This window comes from Diadema antillarum, unplaced genomic scaffold, assembly GCF_040938485.1.
Source record: "Diadema antillarum isolate AM-2024a unplaced genomic scaffold, OU_Dant_1.0 seq00001003_RagTag, whole genome shotgun sequence".
Lineage (NCBI taxonomy): Eukaryota > Metazoa > Echinodermata > Echinoidea > Diadematoida > Diadematidae > Diadema > Diadema antillarum.
This window is the reverse complement of record NW_027271841.1, coordinates 468,086-490,807: the sequence shown is the minus strand read 5'-3', so window position 1 is coordinate 490,807 and position 22,722 is coordinate 468,086. Positions and strand designations below refer to the sequence as shown.

At 38.3% G+C, this 22,722-nt stretch overlaps 1 protein-coding gene across 1 annotated transcript; it reads left to right on the top strand.

Moving 5' to 3' along the window:
• Positions 1 to 599: 599 nt before the first annotated feature.
• On the top strand, positions 600 to 17,523 carry LOC139742491 (all trans-polyprenyl-diphosphate synthase PDSS1-like). Its single transcript, XM_071653028.1, has 10 exons — positions 600 to 758; positions 4,314 to 4,357; positions 5,095 to 5,227; positions 5,646 to 5,779; positions 6,617 to 6,755; positions 7,440 to 7,551; positions 13,219 to 13,328; positions 14,501 to 14,695; positions 15,807 to 15,887; positions 17,107 to 17,523. Exons 1-10 carry the CDS (start codon positions 600 to 602, stop codon positions 17,245 to 17,247), a joined length of 1,248 nt encoding a protein of 415 aa, XP_071509129.1. The 3' UTR covers positions 17,248 to 17,523.
• The last annotated feature ends 5,199 nt before the right edge of the window (positions 17,524 to 22,722 follow it).

Here is a 22,722-nt window from a genome sequence, read left to right as displayed (position 1 = left end):
ACTTCTATATTCAGTGGCGGATCCGGGGCGCACCGGGCGCCCCCCCCCCCCTCCTAGATTTTGTAAAGATGCATCCCCTTTACGGAATTCCTGGATCCGCCCCTGTTATTCAATTATAACCCTTAAAACCTTTGAATATCCTTCAGAGTAATGGCAGACTGGATTTATACTTGCTGGAGAGTATGAATTTGAGAGGTGCTCCTCACATTGAATTTTCATGTCTTTCTCTTTGACTTTCACATGCTAGTAAATTCAAGAGAAGTGTTAGGGATAATAATTGAGGCAATCACTGGTCTGCTGTTTGATCGTAGGTTTTTCTTCACAAACTGTGGAATGTAGGGCCTGCGGGCCTATAAATTTACGAACTTAAGTAAAAGAAAGCCACTTAGTCAAGAAATCATCACATAATTATTTTCCTCATGAGCTTAATGATGTATGACTTAAAGATATAGGCCCTAGAATACTAGTAGATTTAAAGTGGCTATACTTTTTATCGGAGACAAAGGGCAAATCTCGCTGGATCTTGACACGAGATGGCGAAAACAACAAGGTGTTGTCTGGGAAAAGACTAGTGGTGTGTGTTGGGATGTTACATCAACATGGCCGCGCTCACAAGTCTAACCGGCGTCCGAAGGCTGACGAATATATGTTGGGGTTTGCGGACAATTCGCGCTGTAAAATTGGAGTTTCCGAACAATCGGGGCCTACATTCGTGTGATTCATGTAGACTGTGTGGCTCTGGAACCCATCACTTCTTGGTAAGGATTTTATTGCCTCATTTAAGGTCTGAAATTTCGATCATAGTTTCCGAACGTGCACGCTGTTCGTGTATGTTACACACATGTATGTACATGTTTGCCTTCGTCTTAGCCCGGCCCGACCAGACGCCGCCGTGCAGATGCAGAGCTTCGCACGGCGTTTTTTACAGCGACTGGGCTGTGTATTAAAGGGATTGTACAGTTATGGTTGAGACCTAATTTCAGGTTTCTAACATTTTTTGGTGATATAATGAGAAACCTCTTATAAAATGTGAAATAGAATGTAATTCTATGAGGAATTCAACGTTTATTTGATGAAAATTGGTTTTGAAATGGCTGAGATATCAAAAAAAGAATGATTCTAATAAAGTACCGTGGGACCTAACCCCGGGACGCTCCGTATACACAGTTACACACTGTGGGAGCGTCCTGAGTCAATAGAGTGCTATATCGGTAAGCTTGAAAAACATACACAGTCTGTCACAGATTTTCGCACCTCCGTAGGTTTCGAATATCACGAGGAAAAAACGTACTTTTATAGTATCTACATAAGATTCTTATCTAATTAATACCCTTCGTTCACCTTGTTCTTGTTCACACTGGTCCAATGATCTTGAAAAAACGTTTTTTTCACGGCCATATACGGGTCCGTAGTCCTAGCTCCCCATCCCATTCACCATTTTCGAAATCAGTATGCAGTACACTGCGCACGTAAATATTCATGTGCTGGCGGAGTCGCAATGCGTTTAGCCTTTTGACAAGGCGTGCGCGCGCGCACCCACCCAGAAAGCAACGCAATATACAGCGAGAGGGTTTGCCAACAGTATGATAAGGCCTTGCCACAAAGCTACACGACTTGACGGCCAGCGCATGCGCACAAATCTCAAATCCATTGACTGTATAAGATGTAGTTCTCCCGAGTTCCTCTCGACCGAGTCGCATTTAACTCATCAAACCGAGCAGAAAGGGACTATTGCCAGAACCAAAAGTTGAACGCAGTCAGTCTTCAACATTACATCTTCACTTGTAAGTCTTCATATTGCAGAATTTTTGCGATTTCATATTGATTTTTAGGCGCTATACTTCGCCTGTCATGATCATGTCTGCTACAATGCGCAGCCCCAACACTGCGTGTTGGGGCTGGTCGCAGTTACGTGGGACCCACACTTTATTACTAATATTAGGATCGCTTTGTTTTACTTTGTTTTTTGATGTTTCAGTCATTCTGAACCCGATTTTCATCAAATAAACTTTGAATTCCTCTTAAAATGGTATGTTCTGTACTATATCATAAGTGTTTTCTTGGTATCTCGCAAAAAGTTAAAAACCTAATTCCCATCTCCACCAAAACTGTACTATCCCTTTAACGTTAATATACGTTGTACTTTATACGTCTATGAAAAAGCCGTCTGTGACTGTTTATGAGGCTGAGCTTCAAGGCGCTGAGTGGAGAAATTCGTCCAAAATTTGGGGGATTGTGAATGTCTAAATGCATGTTGTTTAGATGAAAATATAATGTGAATATGTTGGGAATAATATGAAATTCATGTGAATTGGTGTAGAATTTTGTTTGAGTTTGGAATCCCCCTTTTCCCCATAGAAAAATTTAGGGCCTAAATTTAGATCTAGTTGATTAAAAAGAAGAAGAAGAAATAAATAATGCTATCAAGATTGCATCCGGACAATTGAGAGATCCGGATAAAGGGAGGTCGGACTGTAGATTTCTACTTGAATTTGATTTGAACAGTGCTGCACACTAGCTGGCACTGGTCCAACAGTCTCTAGCATGTTAAGACTCTGACCAGTAAAAAACTGTTGCAGTGTTGGACAGGTAACTTTTTCAGGAATGGACCAGTAAAAAAATAAAAAAATAAATAAATAGAAAAGAAAAGAAAAATAGAAAAACTGGGTACTTTTCGTACTGCTGGTCCAACAGACAGGTTGGACCAGTGCAGTAGAAAAATGGGTTAGTGTGCAGCCCTGATTTACATCATTTCATAAAATCTTATAGGCCTTAATTTATTCCAACATGTACACTGGCACTGGTCCGATGGTCCAGACCAATGAAAATCACTGTCGGACCAGTAACTTTTTCAGGAATGGACCACCAGTAAAAAAAAAAAAAAGAAAAAGAAAAAAAGAAAAATAGAAAAACTGGGTACGGTACCTACTGCTGGTCCAACAGACAGGTTGGACCAGTACATACAGTAGAAAAATGGGTTAGTGTGCAGCCCTGATTTACATCATTTCATATATTCCAACATGCATACTGGCACTGGTCCTACGGTCCAGACCAATGAAAATCACTGTCGGACCAGTAACTTTGTCAGGAATGGACTTGAAGAAAATGGAAAAAACTAGGTAGAGTATCCTACCTACTGGTACAAAATGTACATCAGGGATGTGATGGGTCAGACCAGTAGAGAAAATGGGTTAGTGTGCAGTCCTGTGCTGGAATGAGGTATAATTAATAATGTACTAACTACTGACATGGTAACATGAGACGAGCAAGTGGATGAAGGGTAACAGAGATACTGTAGATGAGAGAAGTAGATGTAGTGAAGATTCAAAATACAATAAAACTTCAAGATTATTTTTTAATCACTGTTATTTTGTTTTTTGTTTTAAGTAACCCCATAAAAATTCCACACCCTGTTTTAACTCAACCCCATTAAAAATGTTGTCCTCTTTTAAAATGATGGTACTGATAGGAAAGTCCTCATGGCAGCAAAAGTAGTGGACAAGGGACTTGGAAGTCTTTTCCATAAATCCTAATCTGTACTCTGACCCTGACACATCAGGAGTCATGAGAGTATTCACCTGAACTCTCTTCAAGGGACGCAGTCCTCACGAAACTTAAAAAAATATTTTGTTGTTGGTACCTCCAATGAACTACTTTCATCAAAAACAAACTTTCAAATCACCAAATAAGCTCGTACATTTCAGTTAAAAAAGTGTGACTCTGCAAATGAGCAAGTCTTGGCGGAGAGTCATACGTCATCGATGCACAACTCTTTCCATCGGTGTTCTGCTCGTCATCCCTCGTTATTTATAAATACATGTTTACTATTTATTTTTATATTAATTGTATATATAGATAAGCTTGAAATATTTTGTTTGAAATAATAAAATCACATATTGTCGCATTTTATGAAAAAATCAGATATGATCATTTTGAACACTTAAATTGGTTTTCTGAGGCACGGCTGTCAACTTGAGAGTAGGGCATCAATGACGTTGCACCTTTTGGCAGGCTCTTACACGATCGCTTGCAGGAATTATTTTTTAAAAATCGTGTACGGAGACAATTTTTGATGTCCACGAGTATAAATTGGTGAAAGGTTATATTTTTTACTCTTCTTAATTATCAGTACAGTTGAAATCTCAGGACTGCTTCCCTTTAAATGTCCTACAAAGCTTTAAAGTATTCACTGAAATATATCAAGAGGTATTTAAATATATGTGCTGTTTGAAAGTTAGCATTATACATAACAACATTTCTCTTGTTTGGTTTTTTTCATGCTCCATTGTGTTTTGCCTGTTTGTTTGCTACAGGGTCAGAAAAGGACTGTTCTGTTGAGGAAGCATGCTTCATGGAGGTAGGCAGCTAACACATATTTTGTACTCTCTTTTCTTTCTCAAGATCCTCTCCTTGATTTTTGTGGATACAGGAAATCTGTGGTCACATCACTGCAGATACATGTATAGTATTAATGCAAATTTGATAAGAGGAAAAGGAAATGTATTGGGTTTAGAGTTTACTTCCTGCAATGAGATACCACAATCCATAATGTATTTTCAGTGCTAGTTTTGCAACTGCCCTTTTAAGATTGACTTTACTCACAATGTGGAATAAGCCTAAAAACTGCATATTATTTTTCTTCAACTTCTAATATGAGCAGAAGATGACTACATGTGGAATGTAATTTATCAAATAGTAAGTCATAATAAAAATCAGCTGTGAGGTATTATGTCTAACTTTCAGCGAGCCATTATTAAAACATTACATAAAATCATCAAGATCATTATGTATCAACTCAAATATGCACAAATATGTACAAGTACTTGTGTGGCAGTTGCCTACCTGCACTGGTCTGACTGTCCCTGACCGGTAAAAATCATTGGTGGACCAGTAACTTTTTCAGGAATGGACCAGTAAAAGATGGAAAAACTGGGTACCTACTGGTCGACAGACAGGTCAGACAAGTAGACAAAATGGGTTTGTGCAGCCCTGCTTTATATTTGACAGAAGCTCTTGTTTTTTCCTCAAGAGCTATTCAATGCTGTCCCAGAAGAATACTAAAGTATGCTGCCTTCTACCATATTCCACCAACAGCTCAGCCAGGCTTAGCAGGCAATGGAAGAGGGGGTATACAACAGCCGAGTCAGACCCATCAACAAGGGAGCAGACACAGCCTCATAAGCTGATTGAATCTGAGCTGCAGTCGCTGCATCCGAGTATACGAGAGGTATATGGACAAATTGTTATATTGTTATATTTTGTGTGTGTGTGTGTGTGTGTGTGTGTGTGTGTTTATGCTCATGTGAATAGTGATATATAGTGAAATGTAGAGTAATCTAGTAATTGACCACGACTATTTTTCATGATTAAGAGTTTAAACTCATACCAAGCCCCACATAATTTTGTCCAAAAACGTCTATGCTAACTATGCTTTTTCATAAAATGACTATAACACCCATACTCCACTTGTTTGTGGTGTTTTCTATCATCTCGAGAAGTTACAAGCAAATGGGTGCCTGATTGCAAAACTACACTTGTATGCTGTTGCCAAATGGTTATTTGTGGTTCATAGTTATTATACATACTTTGTGTAAAGTATGAACGATGTTATTTCATTCTCTGTACCCTTTGCTCTTACTTTTCAGGAGCTCTCAACAGCCAGTCCTGAACTGAATGAGGTGTCTCAGTATTATTTTGATGGGAAGGGCAAGTCAGTACGTCCCATGATTGTGCTGCTGATGTCCAGAGTCTGCAATATACACAACTCCATTTCAGACCGGTAAGCCAATTTAAAGTAGTGTGCATATGAACTGTGTTTATTTTGTTTGTTATTATTTGTTTTTGTTGGTTTTGTTGTGAGGGAGTTAAGTAATCATTTCAGTGTTTTCTATATGAGAGAGACATCTACACAGCTTTTTCCTTTCTTGCTGCTTCCCCCACCAATGGCATTGTCTCTGTATGTAGTCATACCGCCACATTATTTTTACTTGTATGTCGTATGTCCTATATGCATTTTTCTCTTTTTGTATCTCATTTTGTACTTTCATGTTTTATTGTATGCTCTGTATATTTTTAATGCTTGGTGCAAAATAAACTAAACTGAAACTGAAACTGAAACTTATTGTCTTAACTATTTTTCAGACTAGGGTTTATTTCATGAGCATGACGTTTATTTGCCCATTTAATGTTTATTCAACAAATTGAGGTAGTTATTGATCATTGCATTGATGCAGCCATGCTGTGTCAGCGTTGTATTTTAAGCAAACTCTTTTGATTTCCTAAAATCTGCAAATTGACTGTTAATGCTCTGCTTGTCGCCAAACAGCAGCAGTTCAGTCGATCAGGGCCCAGGGATGATAAACATTTACTGTAATTGTAACATTGTGATATTTGTGATTATGACTCAGGTTGAGAACTGATGGTGCTGATGATGTGATGCCATGTAAAAAGTGTTTCCTACTGCAGAGCCCTAATCTTGTATGTCCTAGAAGGGATTACCTACTAATGTAGCAAGGATGTTCTGACCCTGAATGAAATAGAATAGTTGTGAAAATAACCCCAGATTTGCTTGGAAACAACTGGGGTTTTTTTTCTTTCTCTCTCACACACAATCCAGGATCCTCGAACCCCAACGGCAGATAGCCATGATAGCCGAGATGATCCACACGGCAAGTCTCATGCATGATGATGTCATTGATGCAGCTGACACCAGGAGAGGGAAGATGTCCATCAATGAATTATTCGGCCAAAGAAAGGTGCCACTCGAAATTACCTACTCCTTCCTGCTTCAAGTTTGTGAAGCCATGTCTTGCAGACATGGACAAGAGGTTTTCCGGTTTCCCTTGGATGTTTGCAAGAAAGCTGTAAAAACTTTCTGCTCTAGGATGGCTTTTGCTAACAACAATGAAACTCAATGTAAATCTGTACCCTTCCTCTTGTTCTTACATGTATTTTTGAGCTCATAGAGACTGAGGTGATATGCGCATATAAATGTGGTTATATTATCATCACTATGAAATGTTGCATGCTAGTGCTATATTTGCAATAATTGTAACAGAAATATCTTGATGAAACATAGCCAGTTATATTGTCTCGATCACATTACTTCATCAAACCATACCCTTTGCACCATGTATATTTGTGAGCATTATATTTAGGGAATCAGGACTCACAAAACAATTGAGCTGGTGGTCAATTTTCCAATTAAGAGATACAGTGACAGTATGAAAAGTAATACAAGTGTCATGCCTTTCCCAGAAACAAACTTTGTAATTGCCTACCTTTAAAGATGATATACGTACATTGTGTTTATCCTTCAGAGCCAGTAATGTAGTATGCTATGATTTTGAAACTTACTTAAGTATTAAAAACCACTGCAAAATATATGGAATATACAGTAATACTAATTATTAGCATTTTATTTTGTTCTCTTACTCTAGTCCATTCTCGCAGGTGACTTTGTCCTGTCCATCTCATCGCAGGCCTTGGCGAGGATAGGAGACCCGGATGTTGTCATAGTCCTGTCAAATGTCATTGAGGATCTAGTGAGAGGTAGGCTTGTAGGAAACCTGTGGCTTTTTTAAATCACTGGTGTGTGTGTGTGTGTGTGTGTGTGTGTGTGTGTGTGTTTGTGTTTGTGTTACTGTCAAGCTTTGAGGTTAATCAAGAGAGTAAAAAAGGAAGAAGACCGAGTTGCAACACAAGGATGTTGATGACGGAATATCTTATCATGGCATTGCACATAGCATGAATGATTTCAGTCGTAATCACCCTGCTATCTTGTACACCCATTGTTGACTAGACATTACAATTAACATAGTGTCTGTATGTTGCAGAAGATGTTATGTGGCATACATCATTGACTTAACACTTCATTAGGTGATACGCTATCAGCGTATCACCTATTGTGATTGTCAAAATTTCTCTCTTTTTTTATTCTTCTTTCTTTCTGCCACATTTTGTGTCGTCAATATCTCAACAATGACATTACGGAATGACATGACATTTTCAGTCAACATTTCTCATAACAATATCTGGGCACAATAAGGTTTTCATGACAGTAACATATCTATGACGTCATCTAGGCGCCATTTTGTGATTTTCGGACCTTGTCACATGATCGATCATAACTTCATAACTAAAGGTCATTTCTGTATCATTTTCGGTGGACATAAAGTTCAGGTCAGGCTCTATCTTAATTTTTAACGCTAGTTACCAAGGTCATCATTACGCGCGCGTTTGCGCGCGTCAAAATTTTAAAAGGCTCAAAACGACTTCCCAATGGGAAATCTCGAAGTTTCAGACAATTTTAAGCGTTTCAAACATTTTCTCGCGTGCGCGTCCGTCCGCGCAATTTCGCGCGCAGAGGGCGTAACCAACATGAAAATGCAATTTTTTTGACTGATTTGGATTTCTGATACTTTGAGTAACAATATTCATTGATTTCCGATCGATTTTGACCTATAACAAAGGAATGCACTGGCGTCAAAATTGAAATTCCGCGCGCGCGTCTTTCTGCAAATATAGTGAAAAAACATGTTTTTGTTTATGTCGCCATAGCTCTTTAAAACGTCTGGTGACCCTATATTTCTATTGCATATTACAAAAGCATATGAATTGGAAATAACGTTTCAAGTACCAATATTGCCAGGAAAACTCATGACGTCATCATATCATCATCTGAAATCAAAAAAGTGGAATTAATTTTTTTGAGGTACTGTTTCTGACATTCATTTACTCGTATCTCTATTGTTTAAGCTTAATATTACCCCAAATTCAGATATGTTTTACTTTGAACATTTGCCTTTCAAGTCCATGTCATGGTTTTGAAATTTGATGACGTCATCATACTTTAAATTGTGATTAAAAGTAAAGAGACAAAATCGGACAAGTTTACGTGTTATGTCTATGGGAGGTGATTTTTTTTTAAACCATGCATTGACTTGACAACGTTTAAGCACCTTTATCTCAGCTGATTTTGCTCCATTTCCTCTGAAACTTAAGTATGTTGTAGCTCAGACAATAAGCTGCAGTCATCATGTATTTTATATTTTAAAATCTCCTCATTAGGTCGACAATTTTGTAGTTAAAAACTGAAAATGAGAATGCAATCTGTACGGAACGATTCCCGATTGTTCTTTGCAACTGGATATTGGTCGAATCCACGCGGCCACTTGTTGGAAGTTGAATAGCGCCATCACAAGTCAACACTGTGACAGTTTCTCATTCGATCTTCAGGACAGCCGTATGGCGTAATCGCTTAGCGGTGTTCATAACGTCATACCGGAAGGAGAGAAGTTCGACTCCCGCATTACTTTTCCCGTTCTTTCTTTTTCTTTTTTTTTCGGCAGTTCAGCTTTACTCCGATATCATTTATCATATTATTTTATCAAGTGTACGTAACCAGTGAACACGGCTGCTCTATTTCCCTTGTTTTGTATTGCAGTTTGGAGATTGGGTTTGCTTCATTAATTTTGTCACACTTAATGTTGTAAATTGCCCTTTGTTACAGTGTCCCGCTTGCCACCTTTCGTTTGCTCTTTCCTTTTCTCTTCACTGGTTATTGTTATACTGTAACAGGATAGGTAGGAACATGTATGTTTAAATAACTTGCAGGAATGGGAGCTGAATGGATTAACTCTAGTCCAGGTGTATGGCGTCTCGCTCATCTCTTTGAAATTCCCAGTTGTTATTGTTTGACCCAATAACGGAGTTGTAGACAGGTTTTATGTTGCTATAGAGGTATCTTGTGCCACATGAGTGGAAGGCATCACTGTTTAGTGGTAGTAATGAACTTTTTCATGTTGTATATGGTATAAAGATAAAAGTTTCACATCCAATCTTCGGTACAGCCGTGTGGCTTTATAGTCACTTGGCGCGCTGCATGGTTATTACACACCACCTTAGGACGAGATGTTTGAGACCCGCAGGACGCTATTATTTTTTTTCTCTCTCTCTTTCTTTGTTTTTCTTTTGGCAGTTCAGCTTCATTCCGATGTCATTACCCCACGACACACAGTCACTCAAGTTCCCCTTTTTTTTTGTCCGAGGCTGGAGGTTGGATTTACTTCATTTATCATACGTAATGTTGTAAATTGCCCTTGGTATACAGTGCCCCGCTTGCCACCTTTCGTTTTCTCTTTCCTTTTCTCTACGTTTGTTCCTGTTACACTGCACAAGACAGGTCGGAAAATAATTTACATAACACAACCGGAGCAAGAATGGCAAATGAATAAATTAACTCTAGGCCAGGTGTATGGCGTCTCGCTCGTCTCTTTGAAATTCCAGGTTGTTATTGTTTGACCCAATAACGGAATTGTAGACAGGTTTTATGTTGCTATAGAAGTATCTTGTGCCACATGAGTAGAAGGCATCACTGTTTAGTAGTAGTAATGAACTTTTTCATGTCCCTCCTTGTCAATTATAGTGTGTTCAATGGGGTTGTGTGTCTGTCTGCCAAAGAAAAGGAAAACCTTATTTTCGTCATGGCTATTTCTCTATACGTAACCGTAGGTGATGAGTATTGTTGGTATCTGAGCAGTGAATAACACAGCATCAGGCTAAAATCCCCCTTAGTTATACGCGCTAAGCGTTCAATTTGATATATCTTTATTTATGTAGTCAATCACTGCTAATGGGGTTACAGAATTATGTTATGACACCTTTCACTGAAAGTTTGTAAAGCAAAGTTTATGGACAAGGCAAGCAATTGTACATGAATAATACCAATGGTTTCAGAGGGAAATTATGGCATACCTAAATGTAAGGGTATCATTGCTTTGGAATTGCTGAGACAATATCTTGGCACGAGGGCTTCCACCTCTAATAACTGATCCCTTTGAAGATGTGTCGGTCACGGGTGATCGTCATGATTCATCTTTCACGTAGAAGCTTCCGTTCCACACTCTTAGTTCGAGAAGACTTACCATCATACTTCAAGTTGTGATTAAAGGTAAAGACTCAAAATCAGACAAGTTGACGTGTTATGTCTATGGGAGGTGATTTTTTTTTTTTAACCATGCATTGACTTGACAACGTTTAAGCACCTTTATTTCAGCTGATTTTGCTCCATTTCCTCTCAAACTTAAGTATGTGGTAGCTCAGACAATAAGCTGCAGTGAACATGCATTTTATTTTTTCAAATCTCCTCATCAGGTTGACAATTTTGCAGTTTAAAACTGAAAATGAAAATGGAATGTGGACAAAACGATTCCTCATTTATCTTTCACGTACATAAGTTTACGTTCCCCACATTTTCTCGTCGAGACGTATGGCCGAGTGGTTAAAGGCGACGTCTCAGAGACGTGAGGTTGCGGGTTCGAACCCCACAAGATCACGAAACAAAATACTTAGCTATTTTACTTTTTTTTTCTTCAATTTTGTATTACATATTCGTCCATGTAGAAATCACGTTCGTATATAAACGCACCTATACACACACACAGACACACACACACGCCATATCCCTCTTTTTTGTGTGTTGGAGACCACATTGCTTCGACTGCAGCAAAATTTTCCAGGTTGACTGTGTCAAACCGATCATAGTATGTAATGACGACGACTGAGGTGTTGTACTTTGAACAATTGTCTTTCAAGACGATGTCATTGTTTTGTAATTTGATGACGTCATTACACTGAAAATTGTGATTAAAGGCAAGGTATGAAAACCAGCCGATTTTAGGTTTTATGTCTGCGGGACGTATTTTTCCCAAGTTGCTAGAAATGGCATAGCGACCTCGGTCGTTACAAGGCCGCTTTTCCGTCTAGCAATGCAATAGATGTTCACACGGCCACGTTAGTTGAGTGGGCATTGACTTTCCCCCTGTTATATCTATACATTGTTGTTTTTATTTGTCTAACCATTTCCGTTCATGACCCGTGGCCGAGTGGTTACAGAAACGGTTTCCCATGCACGCTCAATATAAATTCAAGGTGCCTATATCACATTCTTTTCTTTGTCGATCACAGATGACTGTCATCTGATGACCCCAAGCGTATCACCTAACTCGTCCTCAATGTGACGAGTTTTCATGTCTCGTTCATGTTGTGTCTGTATATAGTGGAAGAAGTTGTGTGAAATACAGAGATGGTACTTCTCAAATAGATTCTTTGCAAAAAGGTCAAGTTAAGACATGGTTGTAATAGTGTACCAGCCGTACAGTGCAAGCCTTATAGTAACCCTTGTCAATGAGTCATGAATTAAGATTGATCAAGGACAGGAGCCAAGATGATTGCATAACTTTCTATCATGTGTCTTCTTTATAACAGTGAAAATATTTACTGATAAGATTTTATCAAAATTTTGTGACATAGTCCTTGGATTTCAGACAAGATTTGGAGAAATAAATGCTGTTGCAGCTTTGCAGAAAATTCTGGAATGTTCATGCACATCTCAAAGCATTTGATGCAAACTGGGTACTAGGGAACAGCTTTTAAGTTCAGGTATCATGCTTGCTTCATAACCAGGCTTGTTGAACATGACTTCAAGTTTATTGAAAATGTTTTTACTTAATTGCATCTCATGAGAAATTGTCTGAAATCCTATCTTCTGAATTTGATTAAACTAATGTTCCTATTCCAAAAATCATTATAGTCGGAGAAATACAGATAATAAAGGAGAACAAATGTTATACAGTTGAACCTCTCGTATCCGGACAAGTCGGGACCGGGGCTCATCCGGATAAGGGATTTGGCCGGATACGGGAGACTCAATGCTTTATACATGTACACATACATACACATGTACTGAGATGTAGCCCATTGTAGTACCACATGTAGTAATGTGTATACTGCAACCTTTTCATTGTTACATTTGGGGATGTTTGGGGATGTTAAAATGTCTGAAGGTAAGCAATTTGGAAGGAAATTTGATGTAATGTATGTTAATCATGTTGGAAGTAATATGTAATACATGTGTGTTTGTGTAGGAGTTCTCAAGGAGTTGGGAATCCCCCTTTCCTCCCGTAATTATTTAAAAAAATCACGGCGAGATTGCGTCCGTATAATAGAGAGATCCGGATAAAAGGAGGCCGGATAAGAGAGGTTCAACTGTATTAGCTCTTGAACTTTGTGTCTGTGGTGGAACAATTAATCCAGGTATTTGGAAACGACCTTTAACCCCCATGTACCTGCTCCTGAAGCACAATCTTAACATGATTAGCTATGAACATGCAATGTACATCATTACAAACTCCCCTGATGTTGTTTCTTATATTTCAGGAGAATTTATGCAACTTGGAGCCAAAGACAATGAGAATGAGCGATTCTCACACTACTTCCTGAAAACGTACAAGAAGACGGCTAGCCTGATGGCACACAGTTGTAGAGCGGTTAGTACATTGACAGTGAATTGGAGAATTGATGAATGTGAGATGATGTTTGAAAATCGTGTTATACCATGCTGTAAAGTTGGAAGATTTTGTGATGTGGAAACCTGGGAATTTTGTACTTTGCTGAACTATCAAGAAAATAATAACACTCAAATATTTAGGGACATATTGATCATGTACAAATTTATCTCTACTCTGTGATAGCATCAACAAGAGAAGCTCAGTGATGTTGGCCCAACTTGTGCAAGTTCTACTTCTACTGTATTAGCAATGTTTGTACCAGTAATGTGCATGGAAATAGACTCATAATGAATACTCCTTTAATGTTTGGAAAGATCTTAATGCCATCTATGTGACGGTTTGCATAAAGAGGGACCTGATAAGCTTTCTGTCACCTAGACTAAAGAGTATCTTCTCAATTAAGTTAAAGTGGATATCTGATTAAAAAGATTAAAGGAACATTCTCCCAAAGAGAAATGTGTTCTAGATCAGTGCACATTTGAGCAAAGCGAGAACTCAGTCGGACATCTAACTCAGTGGGACATCTAACTCAATGTCCACTGCATCATGCCAGCTTTTAATACTCATTTCAGCCTCCCACTGAATGTGAGGTCGTCCTCCAAAAGCTGTTAGAGGCTACTCACTAAAATTAATTCCTACCAAACAATCTGACTCGCATTTCTGTTATATACAAACTTTCCATAGCTTTTCACTGACTGTGTGGCAGTACCTCCTAATTGATTGCTTTGACTGCTTTATTGTTGAATCTGCCTCTGAATACAATGTGTCCAAAAACCTACATTTGTAAATGTAATTAAGTGAAGATGTTGTGGACAATTTTAGCTGCATCTATAAATCCATGAGAGCACCATCATTACCAAGGAAGAAGTCATTGTGTATTTACTGAACTTCCACAAACTATGATTTTTTTTTTGCTCTTCTTTGTCATTTTAGCATTTACAAATGCCATGTTTAGCACAATATGAATGTACGTGTACATGTTTCTTCTCTGTATTATTATTATTGTGCACTACTATAGATATTACTTTAATCATTGTCATTACTATGTTTTATCATTATTTCATTGTTTATGTAATCATTGTTTAATCATTGTGTAATCATTGTTTATGTAATCATTTGTATTTATGTGAATTGATTGGCATGCATTTCAGGTGGCCATGCTGTCTGGGAGCAGTCGAGACGTGTGTGAGATTGCCTACCAGTACGGCCGCAACATTGGCATGGCCTTCCAGCTGATAGACGACATCCTTGACTTCGTGTCCAGTGATGATACGCTGGGCAAGCCGACCTCTGCTGACCTCAAGCTGGGACTGGCTACAGCACCAGTTCTCTTTGCAGCAGAGAAGGTTGGTTGCTCCATCAGCTATTTTGTGTTTCATTTCTGTTGCCATTGGGACATTGTTGAGCCTTGTTAATTTACCCAGGTCTTTATGCTGTTAAAAATCCTTAAAGGGACATTCCAGACGATTTTCATAATTTCACATCATGTAGTACATAAATCGACAACTCCACGTATAGATTTGTGGAATTTATTGTGGTTCTTGAGCAGAGAAACAAAACTTTGAAAAACCGTAAACAAATTACACTGAACAAGGATGATGACATAGGAGGTTCACATATTTCAGAAATGTAGCAGCGTAATTCCATTACAATACCGCTTGCTTGCAAGTTCACTTGTGTATAATCTATGCATACCTTCTTCTTTTGTTCTGCTTCCTTGAGCCCCAACTCATGCATTCTTATGGTGACTCTGCCATGTCATCATCCTTGTTCATTGCAAATTGTTCTAAATTTTGAAAATATTCTTATTCTTCATCCCAATTATCACAAATTCTGAAACTCTGTCCTCAGTATAACTAATTTATAGTTGTTCAAATGTAAAAATCTGAAAATCATCCGGAGGTCTCCTTTAAAGCAAGAGCTGTGAAATAGAGAAAGGGAGTCCCACTCATCCTCAGAAACAGCTTGCTGTGAAAGGGGAGTACACCTTATATTACTACGAGAAGTTAAAGTTTATCAAAGTCCAACAGATACCTCCTCATAAGCCAAAATGCTTGAATAAGCTTATATTGCACTTTGACAAGGCTTTACAGACTTCCCACTTTGTATGCAACATCTGGCATTCAACTGCCAGCTAATGATTTTTAAGAAATCTATTGTGTTGAATATTCCTCTTGTAAAGTTTACTGTTATATCATAATAGTCCATAGACCTAATACAAAGACAAATACAAATCAATATGAATGTAGTCTTGTGCAAAAAAAAAATACATCATGAGAGTTTTAGTTTGATGGAGTGTAATTGTTCTGTTCCATTCAAAAGTAGGACTATGCAAAAGTAAGCCAATTTGAAATCGAGCGTATTTTGTGTTCAAGAGTTCTTTTGTGCCGATCCACTCTGTGAGCACTCTTCCAATATGAATATTTAAAGACTGGTTTATCTCTTTTCCCTTTGTAGTTTCCAGAACTGAATGACATGATCATGCGAAGATTCAGCGCTCCAGGAGATGTGGAGAAGGCAAGGGAGGCTGTCGCAAACGTAAGCGAAGGGTTAATTCTTGTATGTTATTTGTTCAATGAATGTGCCATCCCTCATCTGAGTGGATAAGGGCGATGCTTTTTTTTTTTTTGCCTGTGATTGTTGATTTTGGGAGGGGAGGGTTCTTTGAAAAAAAAACAAATGAAATAGCAAACCGTGGTGATTGAGGCAACATGTTTTTTGTGAATCACAGGACTTGTTACAAATGGGTCAGAAAACACTTGCCTACAGAAAGTTGTTTCAATGTCAACCATCTGCTGTTATTGTTTTGATTTCCATTTGAGTTCATGCAAGGACACGGAGAAAGGTCAAAGTTGATAAACAGACCTAACGGAACTGATGCTTGTTTTGCTTTTAGTGACGTTTGTTTTAAATGGGTTATGTGCTAAAAGAGGTATCAATGAAAAAATAACCATTGTTATCTAATCATTCCACCACACTCATCCCAACTTGCCTGTACTGAGCAAAATTTGAGTACCATAGTGATTAAAAACCAATTCAAATGCACTGGTCCATACATCATACATAGTACAAGCTACTTTATGAAATCATCCAGGTGAAATACAGGTTGCATAATTCTGGAATATTATACTTGTTTGTTTTGTATTAGAAGAGTAATCAGTCATCATTGGGTATGAGTACTCTTTTACTCTTGTTTTTGTAGGGTTTTTCTTTATTCGTAAATGGTGTCTTTATGTTAGATATAGATGTTGCTTTTCATTGATGCACCTGCATTTAGTTGCTAATGAATAAATTGTTGAACATTTTCTAAAGAGCTTTGCACAGATGTAGTACAATGGTAAACAAGAGTGTCAAATTTCCTTTGAAATATATCCTGCAGCTTGAAGGGATCAGCCATTTGGTGTCAAAAGTGGATAATGCTCAAGCATTTCAGCAAGACAGTATGAAAGTTCTTTTTGTCAATTTGCAGACCTTAAAAAAACAGTGGAGTCAGCTATGTGAAGATCGTGACCCTATCAGCATTTGCAAGCTACTGATGAAAGACAATTTAATTTCCGTTGCAATATTGATTCAAAGGGCATGACAAAGCATTGCTGCTGAGAAGTATTTTTTGAAGGTTGGATAATGTTAGCCTTTTTTTTATCTCTTCAAAAGTTGTATCAGACATCACGAAAAACACAATCAGGTGTATTTGATTCACTAAAATGAATGCCAAAAGACTCATCTCCTTTATTTCCTGCCTTTTACTCGCACGTAGACGGACAGTATACGACAATCCCGTTTCCTGGCGGAGCAGCACAGTCGAGAGGCTCAGCGACAGATTGAAAGGCTGACCGACTCGCCAGAGAGGCGGGCCCTCGTCTACCTCACTCAGGAAGTTCTGTCCAGGCAGAAGTGAAGGGATGAAGGACCAGGATCTCACAAGCATCTACCAATCTAGTCCCACTCCAGCATCTAGTAGGACACTGTAGGCAGTGATATGAGTTGGAGCTATTGAGATGGGAGTCCTTCCTCCTGTTGGCAACTCAGAGGGAGTTTTCCTCAGGTGTTGGTGAAAGTGGCGCCAGTGTGTAGATGCTCTGAATTTTTTATTTAGCATTACAGAAGATGTAGATGCGTCTGTCGGAGTGATCCATCAGATCTTTAGTGCAGTACCCAGAGAGAACCTGAGAGATGTGCTCAGAGAAAGCCGGCACTAGTAGAGTGTGTTTGTTTCTGTATCTGTTCGTTGAAATGAAAGTCTTCTTCAGATGAAAGCTGTCATGTATGTTATCTGTTGTAGGTATGACATTACATGAGTCTGATGTTGTAATTCTCCACACAGTGATGATTGAGTCATTAATGTTATCCATTTACTCATTATTGAACAGACCATGAATTCTTTCAAGAATCATACATAAAGCTCTACCTCCCTGCCCTCCCCCCCCCCCCACCCCCAACTTGGTCAGGATCACCTCTGTGTAGCCGTGCAATGATTATGTGCTATACTGCCTTTTGTGCTTGTTTGTGAAGTGCACATACTTCTTCACACAGGCCTCTATTCATACCTTGATTCCTGACATTCTCACCCAGTGGTGGTGTCTCACATACACATTTGGTAAAGTTTGATGGCAATGTGCACACTTTATGTGTATGTGAGAAGAGCAAATAGACAGACAAGTGCTCTTATCCCTAGTGGTCAGAGGTACAATGCTGGAACTTTTTCACCTTGCTGCCATCATGTAAAGGATGATGATGATAATAATGGAACTGTATTCTGACTAGTTGAACATTCAGCTTCCCTAGGGCCACCAAATTTTAGTGCTGAAACTTGGTGAAGACCATGCATACTAATCATGCAGATGTTATTGTGGTTTTATCATACCTGCTCACATGTTCATTTTGTGGTGGCTACGCTAATACATTTGTGGAATGTATAGTACGTGGTAAACAATAAATAGTAATGAATAAGAGTGGAATGTGTCTGTGTGTATATGCACTGGCCTTAAACTAGTTCTAAGCATGAATGACTATGAAGTGCTTTGAAACTGTTTGGTTTCAAGAATGAAGACCTTCAAATGTCAAAGATTATGCAAAACATGGACAACTCTTCAGGCTCGTCAAACAGTTGACCACACAAGAAAATTTTCTTTTTATTCATGGTAAAGTTTTGGCCGAGAATCCTTTTTGGAAAGACGTTAAGATGTATTCACTTTGTAGCTAATGCAAATTCATACTACATGAGTGTTCCCTGCCTGTCTTTGTTTATATTTCCTATTTGTCTTTCCTATTGGGACCTGATATTACTATGTAAAGAGACGAGCATTAGTTGTGAGCAAAGCAAGCAATTACCAGAAACTTTGTGTGAGAGGAGTTATCAGTTAGAAATGATCCAAATGTTCTGTGTTTTCACAGACGATAACTTTATTTTCAATATAAAGCTCTTAAGGCCTGGATGTTTAGGGACTGCTGTGATACTGTAGAGAAGTGTCAGCTGTAGTAGTGGTAAATATTGATTTTACATTTTTGTTCATGTTTTTACTGATGAAAGTGATACCAACAGAGAATAGTGATTGTATAGCATTGGTGTGTTGCTATGAATGAAATGATCATTTTAAAGTTGACTGAGATAGTTATGAAGACTCACTGAGTTAAGAGGAAACATACCTTAAGTGGAGATCAGTACTGTAAAGCAAGATATTTTCGCAGCATGAAATTTTTTGCGAATGGGAGCCAATGGCCTTTTGCACAACTGGAAATGTTTCGCGAATTGCCACTAGCATTCAGTGCATATAGTGTAGACAAGAACTTTCATGTGCATTTTAATTTTGCGAATCTTGGCTTTTGTGAAATGAAAATGCACATGAACATTTCTTGTTTTACAGTATTCTTTGGTGATTAAATTCATGTGAAAGGATTATCATACGTTGACAGAAATTATTTTCCTATGTATTGTACCAAATAGCTGGATATTGTCCAGTCTTTTGCAAATTTACTTGATTGTACTTAACTTTAGTGATACATAGTTACATAGTTTTGTAACAAAGCATTTGTTACCTAGGTAGAGAGTAGTATCTATGCAACACCATCTTCATCCCAGAGAGAAGGCCCGACGGTGAAAATTAGCAAAGCAGGAAAGAAATGTAGTCTACAATGTTAAAATACTTAGATACCCATGAAAAATTCATGTATGTGCTAGTAGGTACTCATTTGAGTGAAGTTTAGGCTAGTGTAACTCAGGACTATATCGTGCAGTATTCTATCAATATTTGCTATATCTCACGCCCTCCCCTCTAAGTCAACTCTTTGCCTTTTTTGTTCTTTTTTTTTTTTCATCTGTACCTCCGGACAATGTGATCAGTTTTGTTGTTTTGTAGGCATGGATAGACCCCTCTCTGTACTGTAGACTCTTGTAGCTGCTGCAGTCATCGTAATGAGATTGTACAGTGAGCTGCTAGCAGGCATTGATGCTTCCGTAGCTCTGTGTGGTTAGGCAGGCTACTCTGTCACATTCATAACTTGCAGTCATCTATTCTCAATGCCTATCTCAGGGTTCTTTTGATATGCATGAACTTCATCCACAAAGAGGCTTGTGTCTTACCATGCAGTACAGTAGACAAAATCAGCGTCGGGTATTAAAGGGATGGTATAGTTTTGGTTTAGATGGGGATTCAAATTTTAACATTTTGTGAAATAACTAGAAACCACTTATGAAATATTGTAGAGCATACAATTCTTACAGTAGTTCTAAGTTTATTTGATAGAAATTGGTTTTGAAATGGCTGAGATATCCTACAACAGTGATATCAATAAAAGGCGAGTCCCACCTTTTATTAGGACTGCTTTGTTTTTGGATGTCTCAGCCATTTCAAAACTGATTTTTCATCAAATAAACTTTGAACTCCTCTTAGACTTGCATGCTCTTTCATATTTCAGAAGAGGTTTCATACTATCTCACAAAAAAAGTTGGAAACCTCAAGCTCCATCTCAACCAAAGCTATACTATCCCTTTAAGAGCAAAGCCCTGCCATTTGACAATGTCATATATAGTATACAGAGCTGCCGTGTCTTTCCAACTTTACAGGAGGCACCCTGAAAAGTTGAATTCTTTGTCATGTTATGGTAAGAAAATGTAAAAAGTGTCCCTGATTTGAGAACTATCTGTTCGTACCAAGATTCATGTAATGTGCGAGTAACCATTTGATTGCTCTGTGGAGCCTCCCCTGGTTTGCCTGTGTGAATGTTGGTTGCCATGGTAAAGCCTCACTAGTCTGCCTCTCAGACTCCCTGTTGACCTCATATGCCAAGACATTGTGTCCTACAGGGAAAGGGAGATGTCGAGGTTAAAACTGACTTGTTTGTTGATGTTTGGCATTGTGCATTTTTATATTTTTGTTAATTTGTACTTTTTTTCAACTGTAGCAGAACATTTCTATGATAGCTTGACCCTATTCTTGAGAGGTAACATGACCCCCCCCCCCCCCCCCCCCCCCCGCACCACTCATTTATGCAAAAACTAGATATTCTTTTCTCATGGCTGAACATGAAGGTATTTGTAGTTTATTTTGACACATGCTGTGTTGATATTAACTGCTCTCTTCACATGGAGTTTGATTGGAGTGTGGAAGACTCGCCAAGGGGGGCTACAACCACCTCTGATTCCAACCTGAGGAGGTTGTCCCTAGCTGGGTGCTGTGCCCTGTACTTACAGCTTGATTTTTTTTTTTGTCGCTTCCGACAGGATTTAGTCTACCATTATGTAAAATGTCATTACACACCCGTTATCATTTTAGCAGTCTTATTAGGAACTGGTCTGTCCTTCTTAATGTGTTAAACAGAGTAAGGCAGTTTTTCAAATGTCATGAGATTAAAAAAAATAAATAAATAGGTGAATGTTCAATGCTCAGAAATCAGTACCCCAAAGTACTTGATCGAAGAAAAATTAGAAGGTCAATATCCATGTACATCATACTTGTCTTCTTTGGATTGGGGGAGGTTGACCCAATTTGACCATTTCACAAAGACTTGAGCTTGTGATTTATAGACACAGGACAGAAATGTTTTTACTGTGTCTTCAAGATAGGCCACTTGATTTTAAAAGGTTGCTACGTGAAGATGTTAGTTCAGTGTGTGCTATAGGGTTCAAAAAACAGCGGCTGAATGTCACGGGAAGGGTGTGTGCCTGTCCCACTTGTTATCAGCACCTGCTCAGGCATGCAGGGCATGCTATACATTGCCTCATCGTGTTCATGTGTGCAAATTTTGTGCGTGACGTTTAAAATTGTGTGTGTCTGTACTTAAGACCTTTCTGCAGTTACATGTATTACATTGAACTGCCACAAGGCTATCAATGATAGTCTACTCGGTGATAAAGGACTGTCATTTCTGCTGTAACGTACATCACAGGTGATCCTGCCAGTAAGCATTCACTCCCAAGCTTGAGAATTGCAGCATCTTTTAAGGAGATGATAAAAAAAAAGAAGAAAATGGTGATTGCCCAATTTGGTGTCTATGAATTTGAAATTTAAAGTATGAAAAAGAAATGGTTCTTGTGTTACTTCTACTCAGTCACAATTACACACACCAAAGATCACAGATACAGTGTATATGTGTTGGGGGAAAAAATCCCCGTAACCTTGTGCAACCACTATGGTTTAACAAAGGATAAGTGCATTTTTGTCTTTGTGTGTATTTGTATGTGTGTATGTGTGGATACTACCTCTAAAGACCCCGTGTGGAATGAGCAATTTGTTACAATCCAAATTTTTATCATTAATCTCCTGTCTCAGGCAAGGACGTTATATTTTCTGACCAGAGTCAGATTACTTTAGGCAATATTTTTATTGTCTGAAATAAGCGCGGATGATCCCAGTTCCATCACTGGTTATAAAATAAATTCAATCAAATTGATTTGAACAAGCTAAGTGTGTTTCATGTCATGTCTGTTAGCTGTGATTTGAGAGTAATTATATTATAATGTGGTGCAAGTTGTTTTTATGTCCTTTACTATTACTTTTTATTTTATTTTGGTGTGAGGGAGATTAGTGTCCAGCCATAATTCATGTGATCATCTTATCACCATGGAAACTGTTGTCTGAAGACATTGGCTTCTTGTGCTAGAGAACCAATAGTAAGTTTTTGTTCAACTTTCTTTGTTATATAAATAAACAGGTTGCCTAGGTTGCCTCCTGGATAAAACAGGAGACACAAGGCTAAGATAAAGGACAATACAGAATAACATGTAAGTACATCTTACATGATAAAAGACCCACTTAACAATTACAGTTACATAATCATGAACATATTAACAAAAAGTACATTTATACACAAACAAATTATGATATACAATGTTAAATTATAAAACATACATTTCTATCTTAATGATATAATCTAA